This window comes from Pyrus communis, chromosome 6 (genome assembly GCF_963583255.1).
Source record: "Pyrus communis chromosome 6, drPyrComm1.1, whole genome shotgun sequence".
Taxonomy (NCBI): Eukaryota; Viridiplantae; Streptophyta; class Magnoliopsida; order Rosales; family Rosaceae; genus Pyrus; species Pyrus communis.
This window is the reverse complement of record NC_084808.1, coordinates 18,926,357-18,947,220: the sequence shown is the minus strand read 5'-3', so window position 1 is coordinate 18,947,220 and position 20,864 is coordinate 18,926,357. Positions and strand designations below refer to the sequence as shown.

The 20,864-nt window shown below is 37.9% G+C and overlaps 1 protein-coding gene across 1 annotated transcript; it reads left to right on the top strand.

The window, feature by feature from the left end:
- Positions 1-14,345: 14,345 nt before the first annotated feature.
- LOC137736168 (nucleoside hydrolase 3-like) lies at positions 14,346-20,860 on the top strand. The gene is made up of 12 exons (XM_068475493.1): positions 14,346-14,552; positions 15,283-15,462; positions 15,562-15,672; positions 16,299-16,631; positions 16,951-17,127; positions 17,227-17,514; positions 18,521-18,643; positions 18,753-18,950; positions 19,160-19,413; positions 19,607-19,811; positions 20,044-20,349; positions 20,555-20,860. The coding sequence occupies exons 1-12, from the start codon at positions 14,346-14,348 to the stop codon at positions 20,858-20,860; spliced, it is 2,688 nt and encodes an 895-aa protein (XP_068331594.1).
- The last annotated feature ends 4 nt before the right edge of the window (positions 20,861-20,864 follow it).

Below are 20,864 nucleotides of genomic sequence, written 5' to 3'. Positions count from 1 at the left end.
ATGCGTCATGTAAAATGACATGTCCTTATGTAGAAAATTGGCAATTTCATTTTCATCAGCAAAGCGCGGGTAATCAATTTCATTCGCTTAATAAATGCTTCTGCTAAACCATTTTGAGTAGGGACATGAGGAACTTCTGGTCCTTATTTAATAGTCTGCAGACTGAGACTTTTATGGCTTTTATTGCAATTAAGTTGAGGTACTACGGCACTTCAAACTTAAGGTACTTATCAAGGAACTTCATGTCCTGATCTTGAGGATCTAGGGACTTCATGCCCGATCTTTTTGCATGATGGAACTTCAGGTCCAATCATTTTTATATGATGAGGATTAAGAAACTGCAGGTTCTGATCTGATCAAGGAACTTCGGGTCCAGTATGTACTCATCGTAACAAAAAAAGTACAATAAATAAATTGAAGCAATAGGCGGTAATTCCAGCCATAATGAATAAATTGCATTTAAGTAAATATAGCTTGTGACAAGGGCTTTAATTCAGCACCATTCACCTAAATCAAAACTTAAAGCAGTAGACGGTAAAACCGTCCATGATAAATAAGTTGCTTTAAAGTAAATAGAACTTGTGAAAGGGTTTTAAACCAACACCAATTCACATAAATAACAAGAAGTATCATACCTCCTTTTATTATTTTTCTTTCTTTTATCAGCACTTATTCAAACCTTATTATTGTTACTTTTCTTATTTCTGCAGCATGGTGCCATGCACCAACAGAAACCATTTATATTATGTTGACCAAATGATGTCATGCACCATTCAAATCCTTTTTATATTTTTTTATTCTTAGGGTGCAGTCAACACCTTTTTTCTTTTCTTCTTCACATGTGCCTTGCCATTCCATCAATCCCCCTTTTCTATTATTTTTCTTTTTTCCTTCTCTGTCTCTGCCAATCTCGAAACACAAGGCCAGCTGGGTAGTTATGGAGGTTGCCCAAATTCAATTCAATCCAAAAGGCTACTAGAGACTGGCGTTGTTCTTGCATGACCCAAGGAACATGGCATCGTTAAGCAAGAACCTCCCTACAGAGACATAGATGACAGTGGGGTTGACGGAGGCACAAGAGAGGGAGGCCTGTGTGGATTCATTATTGCCATCACCATCTCAAACAACCAAGTATTCATGGGAGTTCTCAAGATCCGTCGAAAACAACATAATCTGGGTTTCCAAGTCTGATGAGATTCTTCTGGATCTCTGGAAACCAGTTGTCAAGTACGAGTTTTCTCATCTCGTGATGACTTCAGGTCGTAAATTTCAATTCTCACCGGAATTCGGTGGGGCGCTTCTGGCGCAGTGGGAGAGACGAAAAATGGACATACCTTTTATTCTGTGAGATTTTAGATGACGGAGGTGAGAGGTGGATAGTGTTTCACCGGATTTATGGCGTTGTGCTTTCCACTGACATGAGAGCTTCTCGTGCTGATAACGTGTTGTAAAATCGACGGTGTGTGTGTAGTGGAATAAATAAAATAAGACACAAAATTTACGAGGTTCCTCTACAGTCAGTGTGACTGGAGTACGTCCTCAGGCAGCAGTGATGCTTTCATTATAATTTGGAATAATAGGAGTACAAAGATAACTCTATGTATTCTCTCCTCTCCTCTTCCTCTCTTTCTTTTTATAACTCTATGTATTCTCTCCTCTCCTCTTCCTCTCTTTCTTTTTCTGCTCTCTATTGAAAGCATACGGAGTGCTCTATTTATAGAGCAACTCCAAGCACACATCTTTGACAATATAACTTCCTTCACCTCCCAAGTCAAGATTAATTTTATGGGCATTGAAAACTTCTATCAATGTTGAAAACTTCTGCCAAAGTACTGTGGGCATTCATTACCCACCAGACTTTTCAACAAACATTAAATTAATTAGTATTATTGACTGTAGTCCTCCATCTTCAAGTGCACAATAATATAGCTTTTATGCTTTTACCCTTTTAGATATTGCTTCTAAAAACTTCTAATCACATCTTCCGCTATGCGCCTAATTATGTTTCAATGGTCAATATATTCATTCTAGCAACTTATCCAGTATTTAATAATTATGTTGAACTTTTTTCACTCGATTGCCACCACTGTGGAAAAATCAATAAATAAGGGCAATGCGAGCAGGATATAATATATATATATTTATATATAAGTATATGGTTCAACTATAAAGTTCATGCTCATTCAGTGGCTGCAAAGTAGGATCTTTACGGGGTGGGGTTTCCCTCAGCATATAGGAGTGCATGAATGGAGCTTGGAGAACAATCAAACATGTAAAAATTTAGGGTTTATAAATGACATATGAATACCTGATATACACACACACACACACCTGATATATTTCCAACTCAGAATGTGAGTATTCGATTCAAAACTAATTCTCAATGAGTGAAGAAGTTCAGCATCTTTTTGAGCTTTTATTACAAGACTTGAGTCTCCGACTTCCCGGTGTGGGATACCCTCAGCAACACGTACGTTTAGTAATGTATCATCTTAATATTTTTTTGTATTGACGATGACCCTGTATTTGGATCTTGGTATGGAGTAGGGATAGGGATAGCTACTTAATTTTCAAACCTGGCTGTCAAATTTTCAGTAATCGTGATTAATTTATGGGTCTGATTTTCAGATTTTACTCAGGCTTGCATGTAATTAACCAAGTTACTTTTTTTTTTGTGTGGTCAATTAACCAAGTTACTTAAAAGCCAAATGCTCATCGAGTATTAAAAACAAAGGAATAGTCTTGTCAATCTGGTGAAAGTTTTCAAGTGCGGATCACTTGTTCATTTGGTGAGTTCCATCCTCGTTCCTAAATAGTAATTAGTGGATAGGGTGCATGGTAGCAAAGGTTTCTGTACTTTATTTCATATTTAGTTTACATGAACTCTAATATTAGTTTTATTTTCATCCTCCAACTTAACTCTACATTGCATGAGTGGTCATTCCATCAAATCTGTCTTTTTTCCCATCAAATATAAGGATATAGTGGATTTTTCATACAGGAAAAAAATGTAATTTATTTTAAAAAAAAGGAGCTCGGCTCTTAAGATTAAGGAGGAGTTTCTCCTCAAAATATGTCTTGGTCTACTTAGAAGTTAGTGTTTATGATATGAACCGTTTATATTATAAATTATTATGTAAAAATCATCTCTGCAAAAAATAATTAAAGCTAAGATCGTTTAGTCATATCCTTAAGGAGTTTCAATCATAAGCACAAAATTTTATGAATTGGTCACAAGGTATTTTAAGGAGGAGTTTCTCCTCAATCCTTAAGGAGCCAAGTATCTTTCTTTGAAAAAAAAAAAAAAAAAAAATCATTTTCTTATTGTTTGGATGAAATTCTAATTTTATTCCTCAATTAGAATGATTATAATTTGAAGACAGAAGAAACTATTAGTAGACTTCAGAGACAAAAATTAAACTCGTAGTATAGATCAGAGACCTTGTTAAAATTTAGTCTTGTGGATATTATGATACTCGTGTGTATTAGTTGGATTTGAGGCCGACCAAAATGGTATATTATATATTAATGGAAGGTTTAAATAATGGATTAAACAATAAAAAGGAAAGTGAAAGAATCAAATATATTCCAACCGCCAGAACTGAAAGTGGATGATAGGATTTGGGTTTTGATTTACAAACCAGAAATGTCGTGGGAAGCTGGGAATCCCCGCATTAAACGACGAAAACAGAAATTAGAAACGCATAAAGTTGTCGAAACATGGTGACTGATGACGTGTAAATATAGAGAGAGTCCCACAAATGAAAATGGAACTGCGTGCAACACCTGGGCAGATGCCATTGGAGAGCAGAAATTTGGAGGTTTTTTTGGGAGGTTTTATATGACGAATTTTTTAGTGTACATTATACGCATAATGAATGAAGAGTTGAATGTATAATTAATGATCTAATGCTCTAAGATTCAACAGCCAACAATTTAAAATAATTATGACAGGCGAAGAAATTCAAAATTATTTAAACAACAAAGGCAAAACTTCCTCTTTCAATGAGCTAGTAGTGGTGAAGAGAAAATAAGAAGTGATTATTGCTAGCAGAAAGTTTCAAACAAAGTGTCTCCATAGTCCATAGAGAGACAAATGACACATCGCAGCATAAGTTGTTGGCCTCTCTATGAATCCCAATGCAGCATTTGCATTAGCTAAACATAGTTAGGTGTCAAATTTATTATTCATGAAAGTATTACTTCATACTTCCGTTTACAAATGATGAAAAATAATTTGATAAATCCTGAGATTATACTAGATTTTAACAATGTAGGTAATCAAATGAGTACAATCAAAATCTAATTCAACACATGAGCTTAGTCAAGAAACCATATCATCGAAGATAAAAAAGAATTCAAATACACCAAACTAGTCATATATTAGGTATTCGGTTCACTTGGTAACAAAAATGAAAACAGAAAATATATCTTAAGAATCTCAAATTGAAAAGTGAACGTCTGTTGGGGGATTTTTGGGAAATCATTTGTCTGCAATTTTTGGATCACTAATATCTCTGTAGGTCCCATGATTACCTTTCTCTTTGTTTGTTGTGGTCTCTTGTCTCTTGACATGTGTTCTTTGTTTGGAGATCTGTCCTTCCCTGGTTAATATTTTCTTGGCCAAATTGTTTTCGTGGTCTGTGGTAACACGTCATTTTCAATATCTCATGATGTTGAAAAAATTGTTAACTAAACTCTCGTGGTGAAATTTGTTAGCAATTGAGGTCTAAACCAAACTTCCGTTAATCTTCCCGTTAAACAAACTCATATGACTCACATGAAGGGGTCAAATTCATCATTTCAATCTAAATTACATTGTATGCCATGGACATCTAGTATAACTTAGGGTTTAACTGAAATTGACATGGATTGACAGCTCCACGTGATAGTCACATAAGTTTGTTCAACAGAAGACTAAAGAACGTATGAGTTTGGACCTCAATTGCTAACAGGTGTGACAGCCCGTCCCGGATTTTTCGTACCGTAGGGATAAAATGACAGTTTTGCCCCTAGTGTTTTGTTTCGTTGTGTGGTCGTTTTGGGGTTTTGGTTGGTTGATTTTGGACCACACACACACTCCCACACTCACTCGTATTCTCTGCCCTGTCCCGTACCTGTCTCTCTCTCCCTTTCCTTTCTTCTTTGTACGGACAAGAACCAAAGTGCTCGAAAACACCACGTATCGTGGAAGAAAATTGTACCTTTGTGCTCGTGAGGTTCTTAGGAGTTCAACCATACTCATTTCAGGTAAGGGAACCTTCGTTTTCACGTCGAACCCGAGAGGTCCATTTCGGAGTACTGTTCATGCACACGTAAATTCTTGTGTTTTTGGGAATTTCAGGCTTGTAGGAAGCTTGGTGAGGTCCTTAGGAGTCTCGGGGTGGTTCGTTTGAAGGTTTTGGACGTCGGGATCGTGAATTGCAAGTTTGGCCGGATTTGGTGGAGTTTTCCCGGCGAGATTCCGTTGGTTTTAGTGCTTGAAAGTGGTAAGGATTTGTTCCTCTAGTTGTAAGCTTCATTTTGGTACCAATTTCGTGAAATTTGGGTGGAAAACGAGTGAGATATGAAGTTTGGAAAATTTTCCGATTTTCTGGCTACGGCGACGGCGCCGGAGTTTGGCCAGAGAAGACGACGGAATATTCCGTCAGTTTGGACAGAATATTCCTAATGGTGTTAACGGAATCTGTCAGACTTAACAGAATATTCCTGACGGCGTTAACTGACGCCGTCAGTGTGCCAGGCACGTGCCTACGTGTGGGCGGCGCGTGTGGCCGTGCCTTGGCCGACGCGTGGGGGCACGTGCGGTGTCAGAAAATTATTTTTAAAATATGGGGATGTTTGTGAGGTTGAGTAGATCACGTTGGTGTATTCACACACCCCATTTGAGCATTGTATGAGAAGTTTTTACCTAGTTTGGGTTATGTGCTTTAAATTAACGTTTTTATAGTTGTTTCGCATATAGGTGAGACCTATCCCGAGGACGAGCGCAGTCATTCGAGGCAAGGGGGTTACGACCCTTCTACATACCAGTGAGTGGGCTTTTGGTTTTCCGTATATACCTATATACTTGTGATTTTCCCAGAAAATGAAATTAAACGTTTATATGTTTATATGCCATGCATTATGTTTGCCCGTTTAATTATGCATTATTAGTTGCATATATACATATGTTTGGTGATGCGGACGCACATATATACATATGTTTGGTGATGCCCGTTTAATTATGCATTATTAAAAGGTTACTGTTGCACTCCGAATGATGGCTTATGGCTCCCCAGTTGATTCGATGGATAAAACCCATGGTATGTCTGAGTCTTCATACCTTGATACTCTTGAACAATTTTGTGTCACAATTGTTCAGGTTTACAAAGACGAGTACCTTCGCGAGCCAAATCAAGAAGGTCTAGATCGGCTCATTCGCAAAGCTGAAGACCGTGGGTTTCCTGGCATGATAAGGCCATTAGACTGCATGCATTAGGATTGGAAAAATTGTCCCACCGGATGGAAATGAGGCTTCTGCGGAGAGTTAAGAAAGCCAACTGTTGTGTTAGAGGCGGTTGCCTCGAATGACACATGGATCTGACATGTTTTCTTTGGAGTCCTTGGATCCCAAAATGACATTATAGTACTTGGGCGTTCACCCATCTTTAATAGCCTGACGAAAGGTAAAGCACCTCAACTTGACTACTACATTAACGATCGTCAGTACAATATGGGGTATTACTTGGCAGATGACATCTACCCAAAGTGGGCAACACTTGTCCAAGTAATTCCAAACCCTAGGAATGACGCCAAAAAGTTGTTTACCTTACACCAAGAGGCATACTGGAAAGATGTTGAGAAAGTTTTCAGTATTCTACAAGTATGGTGAAAGATTATCAACGAACCGACAAGAGGGTGGAGTCAAGAAAATTTGGACTCCATCATGATGTTTTGCATCATATTACACAATATGATTGTGAAGGATGAGCAAAATGGGTATATTGATGGAGAGTCTGATGATGACCAAGACGATCCAAATAGGTCAAGAAGGGCTCGTGCAAAAATATATGATAGGCCTAATTTGCCTTTCAATCCAAGAACTAGTAGTATCTCTATAAATGAGTAGATGAGGCGCTATAGAATGATACGTACCCATGCCACAAACAAGTACCTACAATAGGATCTTGTTGCACATATTTGCGCCAAAAATAGCATGGAGTAGGCGTTTTAAGTTTTATATTGTTAAATGTTTTTGAAAATGTTGTTTAAGTTTCATGTTGTTAAATGTTTTTATTTTATATTTTATGTTGTATAATTTTTATGTTGTTTAATGTTATTCAATGTTGTTTCATGTTACTTAATGTTACTTAATGTTTAATGGTTTATAAGTTATAGGGGGAAAAAAAAGAATTTTTACAATTTTTAAAACATATTAAAAAAATTAAAAAAACCGTAAAAATAAAAATAAAAATAACGACTAGCTGATGTTAGCAACTAGCTATTGCAAATTCAAATTTCAGCCCTGCCCGGGGCCAGCTGGCTGACTAATTTGGGCCAGCCGGTTAGCCCTTTGGCCCATTTTTGTCCAGTGGGGCCCATGAGCCATTTGGCCTGGTTCTCGGTTGGAGACCATTTTCGGGCTATTTTCGACCCTCTGGCCCTCTGGACCTTTCAGTTGGAGATGACCTTAGTGGTTGGGGAAGACTTTGAAAAAGAAACTGACACTTACGTAATAAAATTCAATTGGTTTAGTAGAGTGTAACCAGCCATTCATGCGTTTTTTTTGTTTGGTGTTGGATTGGACATCAAGGGGGAGAAAGCAAGGCCATCTTCAACCAAAGGAGGGTGATACACCCCAACTTGGAATGTCCACTAAGACTCTGAATCGAGCTGTGCTGGCCGACACCTGGAAGGTGACGAAGCCATAAAGTGTAGTGATATGAAAAATGTGAATCAAATTAAACCTAAAAGTGCCTAATCAAAAGAGTGCGCTGGTGTGCGGGATTGAACCCATTTCACATATGACGTCAGAGTATAAGAACAATACAGCAAATAAGGTAAAAGTTATACCATTGAAGATAACCACTTATACCGAGATTTTCCATGAGTCATCGTCGATACGTAAGCTCAGTTACCAAAACCTGGAGGGGCGATAAACAGAATGGTGAGTGGGCACAAAAACAAAGGTTTTCAAAATCCATTTATTTTCAGAACATACTAACCTCTCGCTGTAAAACATGTATAACTTCTAGAAAATCATAGTACGTATAAGTATGAAATCAAATGCATGCCAACAGTAAAATACAGAAATATGCCACAACACAATAAGTCAACAGCAATATAAATATAAGCATGTGCTCCACAATCTAAGTGAGTATGTCAGTTGGAGTCATCTAATGTGACCTGTACGACTGCACCTATTACTCATCAATCTATGCTAACACACGAGTCGGAGTCACCTAATGTGACTTGTACAACAGGGCTAGGTGTAATAATAGACGATGTAGTGCTACGATTATGTGAAGGCTAGCGCTATGCACGGTCACCTACGAGTCGGAGTCGCCTAATGCAACCTGTATGACAAGGCTTGCACCTACTTGGATCCAAGACGAGCGTGCGGTGCGGAGATGAACATCATGTGAAGGATTGGCCCTGGCCCAGGGCGGGAGCACTAACACCGGGTGCAACAATGATGAGCACTACATGAATATATGCATGCCATAATGATTCTATGATTGCAACAATATAATAACTTACCTAAACTTACCTGCGTATCTCGTAGGATTGTTTTAGCATCTCATAATAGTGCAACATTTATGAGCAAGTAAAATGCATATGAATATGCCATGACAATATGTAAATCTCAACCACACAACAACATTTTCGAAATTAAATAAATCATGGCATAAAATGCATAAATCGATTTAAAGGCATTTGTGGAAACTATAAGGTATACACACACACACACACACACACGAAAACAAAGTGCCCACTCACAAATACACAGTAGGAACGAAGCCTCCGAGCCTTGTTTGACCCCATACATCATCGGGATACATTTCCCTTATAGGTGAAACTACTAATGCAATTAGTTTAATAACACATATATGGAAACTTAAATAAAACCCTCATAGTTTGCTCAAACATAGGGTTTAAATATATGAAATCGATCTACTCGATGTCACGAACCTACACAAATTGACAAAAAGCCAATCGGAGGCCAGACGCGCCACCACGCGCGGGTAGAGACTGACAGAGGCCGTAACGGCTATTAAGAATATTCCGTTAAATGGTAACGGTGTTACCTGGCGCCATTAGGATATTCCATCAGAGTTGAAAGAATATTCCATCGCCTTTTCCGGTGGTCCTCGTAGGTCGCTGCAGTCTGAACTCGTCGGAAATCTAGAAATCTTCGCCGGTTTCTGGGTAAAATTTCAAAGCTTCATAACTTGCTCATTTCTCAACCTATTTTCACAAAATTTAAATGGAAATGAAGCTTATGATGAGTAGAACACGATTGTACATTTTGGAAGTCCAAAAACTGAATGGAGGTGGCCTAAAAATAGCTCGAAAGGTTCGGGTTAAACTCCGACTTCTCCAAACCTTGTGTTTCGAGGTTGTATCTTCTTCAACCCTTCACTAAAGACCTTGGGGAGTTGAGTGGAGACCTTTAGACTTCTTAAAAACTTGTAACTCGCTCATAACTCGTAGGGGAAAAACTGAGCCGAGTTGAACCTTCAGAGTTGGCGAGTCAAAACTCGTCCAAATTGTGATATGGGGGTACGGCTGTGTTCGTGGAGGTGAGACAAGTTTGAAGGTATGGTTTTCAAGCCACATTTGTGTGTTTTGGTGTCTGTTTGAGAGAGTTGCAGAGTGAGAGTGTGAAATGGGGTCTTCAGGGAGAAAGAGAGATAAGAGAAATGCTTGCTTAGTTTTTGATTGGTGGAACATAAATGGAACTTGTTTTCTGATTGGGCGTTAGTGAAAGAGGGAAAACAATTGATTGGTGAAGAAGAAAATTAGGGAAAAATGAGTGGTGGTGAGGGTTTGGTGGAAAAAATCAAATTGAATAATTTGATTGGTTGTTGAAGATAGGGGGACCAGATCCACCAATTAGGGAAGGGAAGGGAAGGATTTTGTACAATTTTTAATGTACAATATCTGTAACATCCCACATCGCCCAAGGGAGTGGATCATGTAAGTCTTATATGTATATTCTCATCTTTACCTAGCACGAGGTCTTTTGGGAGCTCACTGGTTTTGGCTTCCGTAAGAACTCCGAAGTTAAGCGAGTTCGCGCGAGAGCAATTCCAGGATGGGTGACCCACTGGGAAGTTCTCGTGTGAGTTTCTAGAAACAAAACCATGAGAGTGTGGTCGGGGCCCAAAGCAGACAATATCGTGCTATGGTGGAGTCGAGCCAGGATGTGGTGGAGGCCTGGGCCGGGATGTGACAATTTGGTATCAGAGCTTAACCTTGGTCGTGGTGTGCTGACGAGGACGTCGAGCCCCTAAGGGGGGTGGATTGTTAGATCCCATATCGCCCAGGAGAGTGATCTTTATATGTATATTCCCATCCCTACCTAGCACGAGGCCTTTTGGGAGCTCATTGGCTTCGGGTTCCATCGGAACTTCAAAGTTAAGCGAGTTGAGGGCCAGAGCATTCCCATGATAGGTGACCCACTGGGAAGTTCTTGTGTGAGTTCCCAGAAACAAAACCGTGAGGGCGTGGTTGGGGCCTAAAACGGACAATATCGTGTTACGATGGAGTCGACCCCGGGATGTGATAGGGGCCCAGGCTGGGATGTGACAATATCTACCTCTTTGATAGTGTTTCCGACATTGTAAATTTGTGCGCTCGTGTACAAAATTACCCGTGATTAATGTACTTTAACGGTGCATAACTTTTTTGTTGCAGATCCGATATAAGTCTAACACGCTCTCACGCGTTTGTAACGACGAGTACTTTTTAAGTATGAAACTAGGAAAAAGAAACAACAGTCGAAAAACTACATCCACATCAAATTCCACTTTTGTCCAAAGAAGGGTAAAATCATAAAATTACATAAACAGAAAAGAAATTACAGTGAGAACTAGGGGCAAGTCGTCACAGAGGGCGAGATGGCTCATTTTAGCCTTATGGTCGTCCATGAAATTAATATTTAAATGAACAATGTAGGGCCGTATTTCTTATCATCTCTAATCGAGGGGCCAGAGGACCATAGGTGTCACATCTCGGCCGGGGCGGGACCACTTCCCGGGCCCGCTCCACCACCGTAGCACGATATTGTTCACTTTGGGCCCCGACTACGCCCTCACGGTTTTGTTTCTGGGAACTCAACGAGAACTTCCTGATGGGTCACCCATCCTGGGAGTGCTCTCGCGCGCCACTCGCTTAACTTCGGAGTTCCCATGGAACCCGAAGCCAGTGAGTTCCCAAAAGGCCTCGTGCTAGGTAGGGATGGAAATAAACATATAAGGATCACTCCCCTAGGCGATGTGGGATGTTACAATAGGCCAAACATAGCCTTGTGAAAAAAACCCATCTCCAACCGAGGGTCAAAGGGCCATAGGGCCAAACATAATTTATTATTTTAATTGAATAACTGTGGTTATTTAAATTAAATTACCTCAATAATTTTATGTTATGGATTGTCAATAATTTTCATGTTGTTAAATGTTTTTAAAAATGTTGTTTAAGTTTCATGTTGTTAAATATTTTTTTATGTTCATTAATGTTACTTAATGTTATTTAATATTGTTTAATGTTGTTTCATGTTACTTAATGTTATTTAATGATTTAGGAAGTTAGAGGAAGAAAAAATAGAATTTTTAATTTAAAAAAAAATTGTTAAAAAAAAAAATGTAAAAAGAAAGAAATCAAATATGATGTCAGCATGTGGCCCCGCCTAGGGTTGGTTGGGTTAGGTCATCTCTAACTGAAGGGTCTAGAGAGCCAGAGGGCCGAAAATAGCCTGAAACAACATTAAATTAAATTAAGTAACATGAAACAACATTAAATTAAATTAAGTAACATGAAACAACATTAAATTAAATTAAGTAACATGAAACAACATTAAACAATATGAAACAACATTAAATAACATTAACCAACATACAAATTATACAACATAAAAATAAAAACATTTAACAACATGAAACTTAAACAGCATTTTTAAAAACATTTAACAACATAAAACTTAAACACCTACTTCATGCTTCTTTTGGCCCAAAGATGTGCAACAAGATCCTCTTGTAGGTAATTGTTTGTGGCACGAGAATGTATCATTCTATAGCGCCTCATGTACTCATTTATAGAGATATTACCAGTTCTTGGATTGAAAGGCAAATTGGGCCGATCATATATTTTTGCACGAGCCCTTCTTGACCTATTTGGATCTTCTTGGTCGTCATCGAACTCTCCATCAATATACCCATCTCGCTCATCCTCCACTATCATATTGTGTAATATGATGCAAGACATCATGATGGAGTCCAAATTTTCTCAACTCCACCCTCTCGTTCATCAGATTGGCATGCGCCATCGCTCTGTTTCATGGTTTGTAAGAGTGACTAGTAATAGAGCCACCCCATTGAGGTTATTCCTCAGTTAGCTGACACACCATGGTCGTAGCCATGGCTACTGCTCTGTTTTGTTTGTTACGCCTTACTTGAACTTCTTCATCAGACTCTTCATCTTCTCGTCTCATTTGCGCCCATTTTGCTTCCAATTTCGAATTGGATGAGGACCCCCAGTTGGAATTCAAAGAGGATCCAAAGTTGGAATTCATTGCAAACTTGAATTGAAATAGATTGAATTCAAAGTTGTGTGAATTATAGCCCAATATCCACCCTATTTATAGCAAAAAAAAATAAAAATTCAAATCCAACAGCTAGCTGATGTCACTTTGCCGTTGGATTTGAATTTAAGTTGTAGTTTTTAAATAATAAATTATGTTTAGCCCTATAGCCTTTTGGCCACCAGTTGGAGACGGTTTTTTGTGACATGGCTAAAACGAGCCCTATGGCCATTTGGCCCTCGGTTGGAGATGGAAGCAAATATAGTCATGTACTGTTCATTAAAATATTAATATCTTGGAGGGTCTGAGGTCATAGGCCATCTCTAACCGAGGGCTGGCCAGAGGGCTCGTTTTAGCCCTTTGGTCCTCCAAGAAATTAATATTTTAATGAACAGTACATGGTCATATTTGCTTCCATCTCTAACCGAGGGCCAAAGGGCCATAGGGCTCGTTTTAGCTCTGTCACAAAAAACCGTCTCCAACCTAGGGCCAAATAGCCATAAGGCCAAACATAATTTATTATTTAAATTTAATGTTGTTTCATGTTACTTAATTTAATTTATTGTTGTAGGCTTAGGAAGTTATAGGAAACAAATAGAATTAAAAAAAATTAAAAAATTAAAAAATTTGTAAAATAAAAAATAAAAAATAACGGATAACTGACGTCAACTAGTCGTTATATTCAAAATTTTCCATATTTGTGTCGGTTATAACCGACACTACTTTTGTCAGATAGCCGTTTATTTCAAAATTTTCCATATTTGTGTCGGTTATAACTGACACCATTTCCCTTATTTCTGTCGATTATAACCGACAGGAAAACCGACACTACTTCAAAAATTTCAAGCCAGCCCGAGGCTGGTTGCACGTGGCCAACCCTTTGGCCCTTTGACCCTTTCAGATTCCATGAGGCCCACAAGCCCTCCGGCCTAACCCTCGGTTGGAGACGATTTTCGGTCTATTTTAGGCCCTCTGGACCCTTCGGTTAGAGATGGCCTTAGGCTAGCTGGTTGACCCTTTTTTGTCCAGTGAGGCCTACGAGCCCTTTGGCCTGGGCCTCGGTTGGAGACAGTTTTCAGGCTATTTTTGACCATCTGACCCTCTAGACCCTTTGGTTGGAGATGGCCTAAAAACCCTAGTACATGAGAAAATCTAGACGAGTGATACTATGAATAAATATGATTTTTTATTTAATTCGTGCAAAATATTATAATACATGGTTACATAAAATCAGTAAGAATCTTATACTAATTATAATTAGAAATTATATTTTGATAATACATACAATAATTACGAAGACGATTCCAAATTAATTAAAGACTATTCTAACACTTCTCGTTCTTCACGTGCCTCCGGCGTGTGTGACGTGTGTTCCATCCCATACATATATACCTTCATCATTAATATTTCTAAAGCTCTCTCGACCAGTATCTCTCTGATTCTGTAAATCTCTTCCCATAGTTAAGTTGCAGGATTAACTCCAACCAGTATTAAAGTATCATATCTTTGTAGTTTGGAGGGAAAAATATTTCTGGGTTTGGTTTGAAATTAAGTAACAGAAATGTTGTTGCAGAAGCAGAAACGTTTTGATTGGTTAGTGCAGATGCTAGTTGTTGTGGGATCAGTATTGGTTGTGATTGGAGCTAGCAATTTGCGGACTGTGGAAGGCAGGCCTCACCGGATTCTTTTCGATACAGATGTTGATACCGATGATTTCTTCAGTCTCTTGTACATCTTGAAACTTAACAGATCAGAGTTTGAGTTGGAGGTGAGTTCATCATCCAATATCCATGATCATCAATTGTTTGTGTTCATTCATGCTCCAAATTTTTTTGGCCAAAAAGTACTCAAGGCTATAAGTTGGGTTTGTCAAAGCTAAGCTTTCCAAATCTGCAAATGCTTAGAGCTCTCTACACGTCTCTTCGATGTATCCAGAGAATAACTGTATATGTATGCATATATGCATGCTGCATGCATGTATATATATATATGAATGATATTATATAAACAATAAAATATATATACATATAATATTATATTCATTTCTTGCCTTATAAATCTAAGCAAGTGATGATCGCCAGCTTAACTCATCGAACTAATGTTGATTTAATTCATATAATTGGCTTTGAAGATGCAGAACTTGTTTTTTTCTTTTTAATGGCTTTAGCAAAAGTTATAGTTGATACCACTATGAGTCCTTGAGGACCGAGTCAAATGATTCATATAGTTGAATGGATTCTATGTTTGAAAATGTGTAATTAATTAAAAAAATAATATTTTTGGTCAAACGACATGTAACAACTTTTATTTCCTTTATGTCAAAGTGAATCACTAAAAATATATTCCTACAGTTTCCACTCCTTGCACCTAAATTAGTCTCTCTTTCTACACAAATTAGAAAAGTTTTTTTGATTGAACAAAGTAAAAATAAATAAATAAATCATTGTTGTTTCCTGTAACTTTGGTAGTTATAGCACCGTAGATTTGTTTTACCACAGGCAGTGACTGTAAATGCAAATGCTTGGACCAATCCTGGGCATGCTGTGCATCAAATCTATGACATTTTATACATGATGGGGCGTGATGACGTGGCAGTTGGAGTGGGTGGTGAAGGTGGGATCAAAGAAGATGGTACAATTTTGCCAAATGTCGGTGGATATCTTCCAATTATTGAACAGGCATGAACAAATTGTATATATCTAAATTCATATATAAATCATAATTATGCTTAATTATTGACACCAATTTATATTACTTTTAAAAATAATTAACTTCAGGGGACTACGACAGCAGGAGGATGCAGATACAGACAAGCCATTCCTGTAGGTGCTAGAGGTCGATTGGATATTGATTCTAATTTTGGCCTCAGAAAATCTTTCCTCCCCCAGGTAAAAATAATGTAAAGAGTAATTTTAAGCTGTATTTTTCTTATATATTTCTCTGCTTCTTTTTTCTTCACTTGGAGTCTGTCTTGTAGAACTTGTTGCGAAGTGCTGTTACTCCTTGTTTCTTAAACCATTTTTCTTCTTCTGCATATACCTGTTTAAAACTATTTTTCTAATATAGAATGAAGTGAATGAGATAAAAAAAATGGCACGTAAGAATCATTTCTCAAAGTTAAATATTTGGCTTGAAATATAGTGACCCAAGTGGCTTCACATTGAAAATAAAAACAGTTCTACATTTACGCTAATAGGGAGAAATTCTGATGAGCATTATATTACTGTACATTTACGCTATTAACATACCGATATTTATCGTCAACATATAAAGGATATAGATATATATCAGCAACATATAAAGATAGTATCGATATAATATGACTAGTTGATAACAATTATAGTGTTATGGAAGAACAGTACTATAGTATGGTGTTACATGATAACTTGTCTGATAAATTCATACATGAACAAGTGAAGAACTGTTTCCCTTGTTCATTTTTGGTGTTACATTAATTCTATATTTTGCTCAGAAATTTTTCTTTTTTTCTTTTCTTTTTCGTAAATGAAATTAGGGGAGCAGGAGATATATTCCCTTTCGACAACCTACTGCTCAGCAAGTGATGATTGACAACATATCTGCAGGTCCCATTACTGTATTTCTGATAGGAGCACACACAAACTTTGCCCTTTTCCTTATGAACAATCCACACCTAAAGAAGAATGTTGAGCACATTTATGTCATGGGTGGTGGTGTGAGATCGAAAAACCCTACTGGTTGTTGCCCGGAAAATTCTACGCCCTGTGTTCCTCGGCAGTGTGGTGATCCTGGCAATGTCTTCACAGACTACACAAGTAATCCTTATGCTGAGTTCAATTTCCTTGGTGATCCCTTTGCTGCATACCAGGTAGTACTATAGTTCAATGTATTTTTTCGGCAGCGAAATCATTGTCAGACGGTGAATTTGGACCTCACTTTTTAACAAATGGCCGTCAACATAACCAATGGTTCAAATTCACAGTCTGACAAGAGAACATTTATATAGTATGTATAGTAGACGAATTATTGTGATCAGATTCACACCTTCGAGCAATAACTAACTTGGTTAATGGTTCAGATTCACACTCTAGTCTAATACTTATATTGTCTGACACTTTGAGAAGAGAACATTTTCCGGGTTTGTAAGTGGTTGCATTTTATGACAAAGAAATTAATATATATTTCAGGTTATACATTCTGGGATTTCAGTCACCCTTGTTCCTCTGGATGCAACAAACACCATTCCCGTTAGTCAAAACTTCTTTGAGGCCTTTGAGAAGAGCCAGAACACATATGAGGCACAATATGTCTTCCAGTCCTTGAAAATGGCTCGTGATACTTGGTTTGACAAACAATTCTACACGGTACATCCACGATTATTAGATTTTTCTGTGTTTAACACAATTTGCATCTATTTTTAATTAATCAAATGATCTGATATGATAAAATGTGACTATTTTCAGAGCTATTTCATGTGGGATTCATTTACAGCTGGTGTGGCGGTATCAATCATGCGAAACAACTTGAATAACCCTAATGGAGAAAATGAATTTGCGGAAATGGAGTATATGAATATAACTGTGATTACTTCAAATGAACCTTATGGAGTAACTGATGGCTCTAATCCTTTCTTTGATGGCGTCAAAGTTCCAAAGTTCAACTTAGACAAGAATGGTGTGCATAGTGGTCATGTTCAAAAGGGACTAAGAGATCCATTTTGCATTGGGGAGAATGGCAAAGGGAAATGCAGGGTAACTTGCCTTCCAGTTTACAACTTCCAAAATATAATCTCCTATGCCTCATTTGGCGTCTGGGATTGAATAGGATTGGATAAATTCACTAGATTTAATGTTTGTTGAATGAAGAAATAGGTGCCAACTTCTAAGTTTTCGTCCATGGTAGAAGATAGAGATTAGCCACGAAGGAAACTTATCCTTCCAAGATCTATCATTTTGTGAGGATTTGAAGAAATTTGTTTTCTTCATGATAATCCATCTTCTTCATAACTTGGACAATATTTAGAATTTGGCGTCGATTTCTTCATCCAATCCAATTATAGAAACCAAATGAGGCCTTAGAGCATCTCCAAAAGAAACTCTAAATTTTTGTTAAACTAATAAGTGAATAGTGTCAAAACACTATATAGCTACTGAGTTTAACTTTTCATTTCAAACAATACTCTCTATTTTAACAGACTTTAAATAATTTATTATTAACAATTCAAACTCAGCCCATTCGTTTTCTAAAATAACCTTCTCTCTCTTCTTTTTATGCTCCAGGGTCCATCCTTGAGTTTTATTACTTTTTTAATATATAGAAAGTGAATAGTTGCTCTCTAAAATTGAAGAGTGAATAGTTATTTTTAGATAATAGTGACTCTTTTACAAATTCTCTTAGAGAGGAATTTTTTAGTTTGGCTATTTAAAAAGAGTTTTGGTTGTTTTACTGCATCTCTTAGAGATGCTTAGTGGTTATAAGCTTAACTAACACAATTATCATTTAAGGTAAAGTGCAGTGAAGTTTATCGATGATATATCCACGTTCTAAAAAAATGCGGATAACTGCACTAGAGAAAATTTGCTTGTTTATGTTATAATCTTTATAAACTTGATTTTGTTTTAAAATCTTAGGAGTGTTTAGATTAAGGGAAAGCTATAATTTTCTTTCCTATATTCATTTAATTAACAACAACTCTCATGTTCACATATGATTTTCGTGAAATGGTGATTAACTTCCTATTTCGACACAATCCAACAGGATGGTTATACAGAAGAAGTAACAGGATCAGAGGCTGTGTCTGTGCTTGTTGCTACAAAAGCCAAACCAAATCAGGACCCTCAAAGCCCACTTAACAGAGAATTCTTCGTAAGCTTCCTGGAGGTAATTAACCCCAGTAAAAGTTCCTTTTCTCATTCAACCTTTTTTTTTTTTTTTTTTTTTTTTGAAAGTTTTCGACAAAATGTCAACTCTTTTCCAATTGATTTTGCAGGTTCTGAACAACCCCAAACAGAAAGGGAGATTCAATTTAACCACACAATTTCCATTTTACAAGGAAGTGACATATAAACCAGAATTTGGAAACAAAAAACTTGGTAAACCTGTTGTCTTTGACATGGATATGAGTGCTGGAGACTTTGCAGCTCTCTTCTACCTCCTCAAAGTACCTATTCAAGTGATTAATCTCAGGGTAGTTTTTTGCTTCTTCTTCTCTTTTTGTAACTTAACTAGTTTAGTCGCCAGCAACTACTAATGTTTAAAGCGTGAATTAAGGGGCTTATTTTAAAAAAACCCCCACTTTTTCGGGACATTATATTGGCCCAAAAAAACTCAAAAGAGCAGCTTAATTTGTCATTGATTTCCATAGTATGAGCAAAACCTGTTTGTGTGTGCTTCCAGGCAATAATAGTGAGCCCAACAGGCTGGGCAAATGCTGCAACAATAGATGTGATTTATGACTTGCTGCATATGATGGGCCGTGATGACATCCCTGTAGGTCTTGGAGAAGTATTTGCTACGAACCAGTCTGATCCAATTTTCCCTGCTGTTGGAGGCTGCAAATACCAACAGGCCATCCCTCATGGCAACGGTGGATTGCTGGACTCAGACACTCTCTACGGCCTTGCTCGCGATTTGCCACGAAGCCCACGAAGGTATTACTTTTCGATCATTCATCAAATAATGTGTCAGTATACATGTCAGTATCTAATGAGGTTAAAAGTGGACCCAAATTTGAGTAGTGAACAGAACTTGGTAAACGAATTTGGTGAGTGTAGCAATACTCTATGAAAAATCGTGTGTTTCTTTAGATAGACTGAGACTGAAATCCTAAATACTTTTTACCAGGTATACAACAAAAATTTCTTTAGAACACGGAGGCCCTAAGGATACAGATCACCCTGAGCTCAGACAACCACTGGCATTGGAGGTTTGTGAGACTCTGGTGAAAACACTGGAACCCGGATCCAAGATTAGCATATTGACCAATGGACCCTTGACTAATTTAGCTAAGATTATCTTATCGAAAAAGAACATCGTCTCTTTAATACAGGTAAGTTCCTTGATCTTAGTCATATTTACCATCGTTCTTCCCTTCCCACGATCATCAACATGTGTGCATCAAGATTAGCAGCAGAAAGAGCCTATGGCAGATATGTAAATAAGTTGAAATTCACCCAAATCACTATTCATTTGAATAGTGCAATTGAGAATCCTTCTTTAGACTAAAGTAATTTCATCACATCAATATTTGCAGCAATGATGCCAATGTTTGCTAATTGCAGGATGTATATATTGTTGGAGGGCATGTCAGCAGCAATGACAAGGACAAAGGAAATGTGTTTACTATTCCTTCCAATGAATATGCAGAGTTCAATATGTTTCTTGACCCCTTGGCTGCAAAGACAGTGTTTGAGTCCTCACTTAACATCACACTCATTCCCCTCAGCATCCAACGCGAAGTTGGTTCGTTTTCCAAAATCTTAGTACGGATGCGCGGGAAGAAGAAGACACCCGAGGCCCTTTTTGTCCGGCGGTTGCTGTCAAGGCTCTACCGGTTGCAGCAATTGCACCATAGATATCATCACATGGTAACTAAGCTTCTTGTCTAAGACCACATGCCTGACTTATGCATTGTTTTTCTATATTTCTGTACTGGTTTAATGGGTAATGTTCTTTTGCCGGACTTGTACTGCCAGACTTGCACATTCGGGCAACAATCCACCTGATTAACGGTCTAGGTTTACAGTCTGACAACTTACTTTCTCACTTCTCATATGTTATATTCTGCTGCAGCAAACTTTCTTGGGGGAAATTCTTGGTGCCGTTCTCCTAGCTGGTGATTCCCATCTGAATCAAACCTTCCAAGCGAAGCCCATCAAAGTTTATGCCGAAGGTGTTGAATCCAGGGATGGACAGCTTTTGATTGACGAAAATCGACGGAAACTGGTCAGAGTATTGGACAGTGTAAATCCTCAGGCCTATTACAATCTTTTTGCAGACCGGCTTAGTGATTCAAACCAGTCTGCTATACTGGGTAGTTTTGAAGAACAAGTAGAATTCTGGCGTAAACCGCCGAATCAAACCGAGACTGCAGCGTAAGACG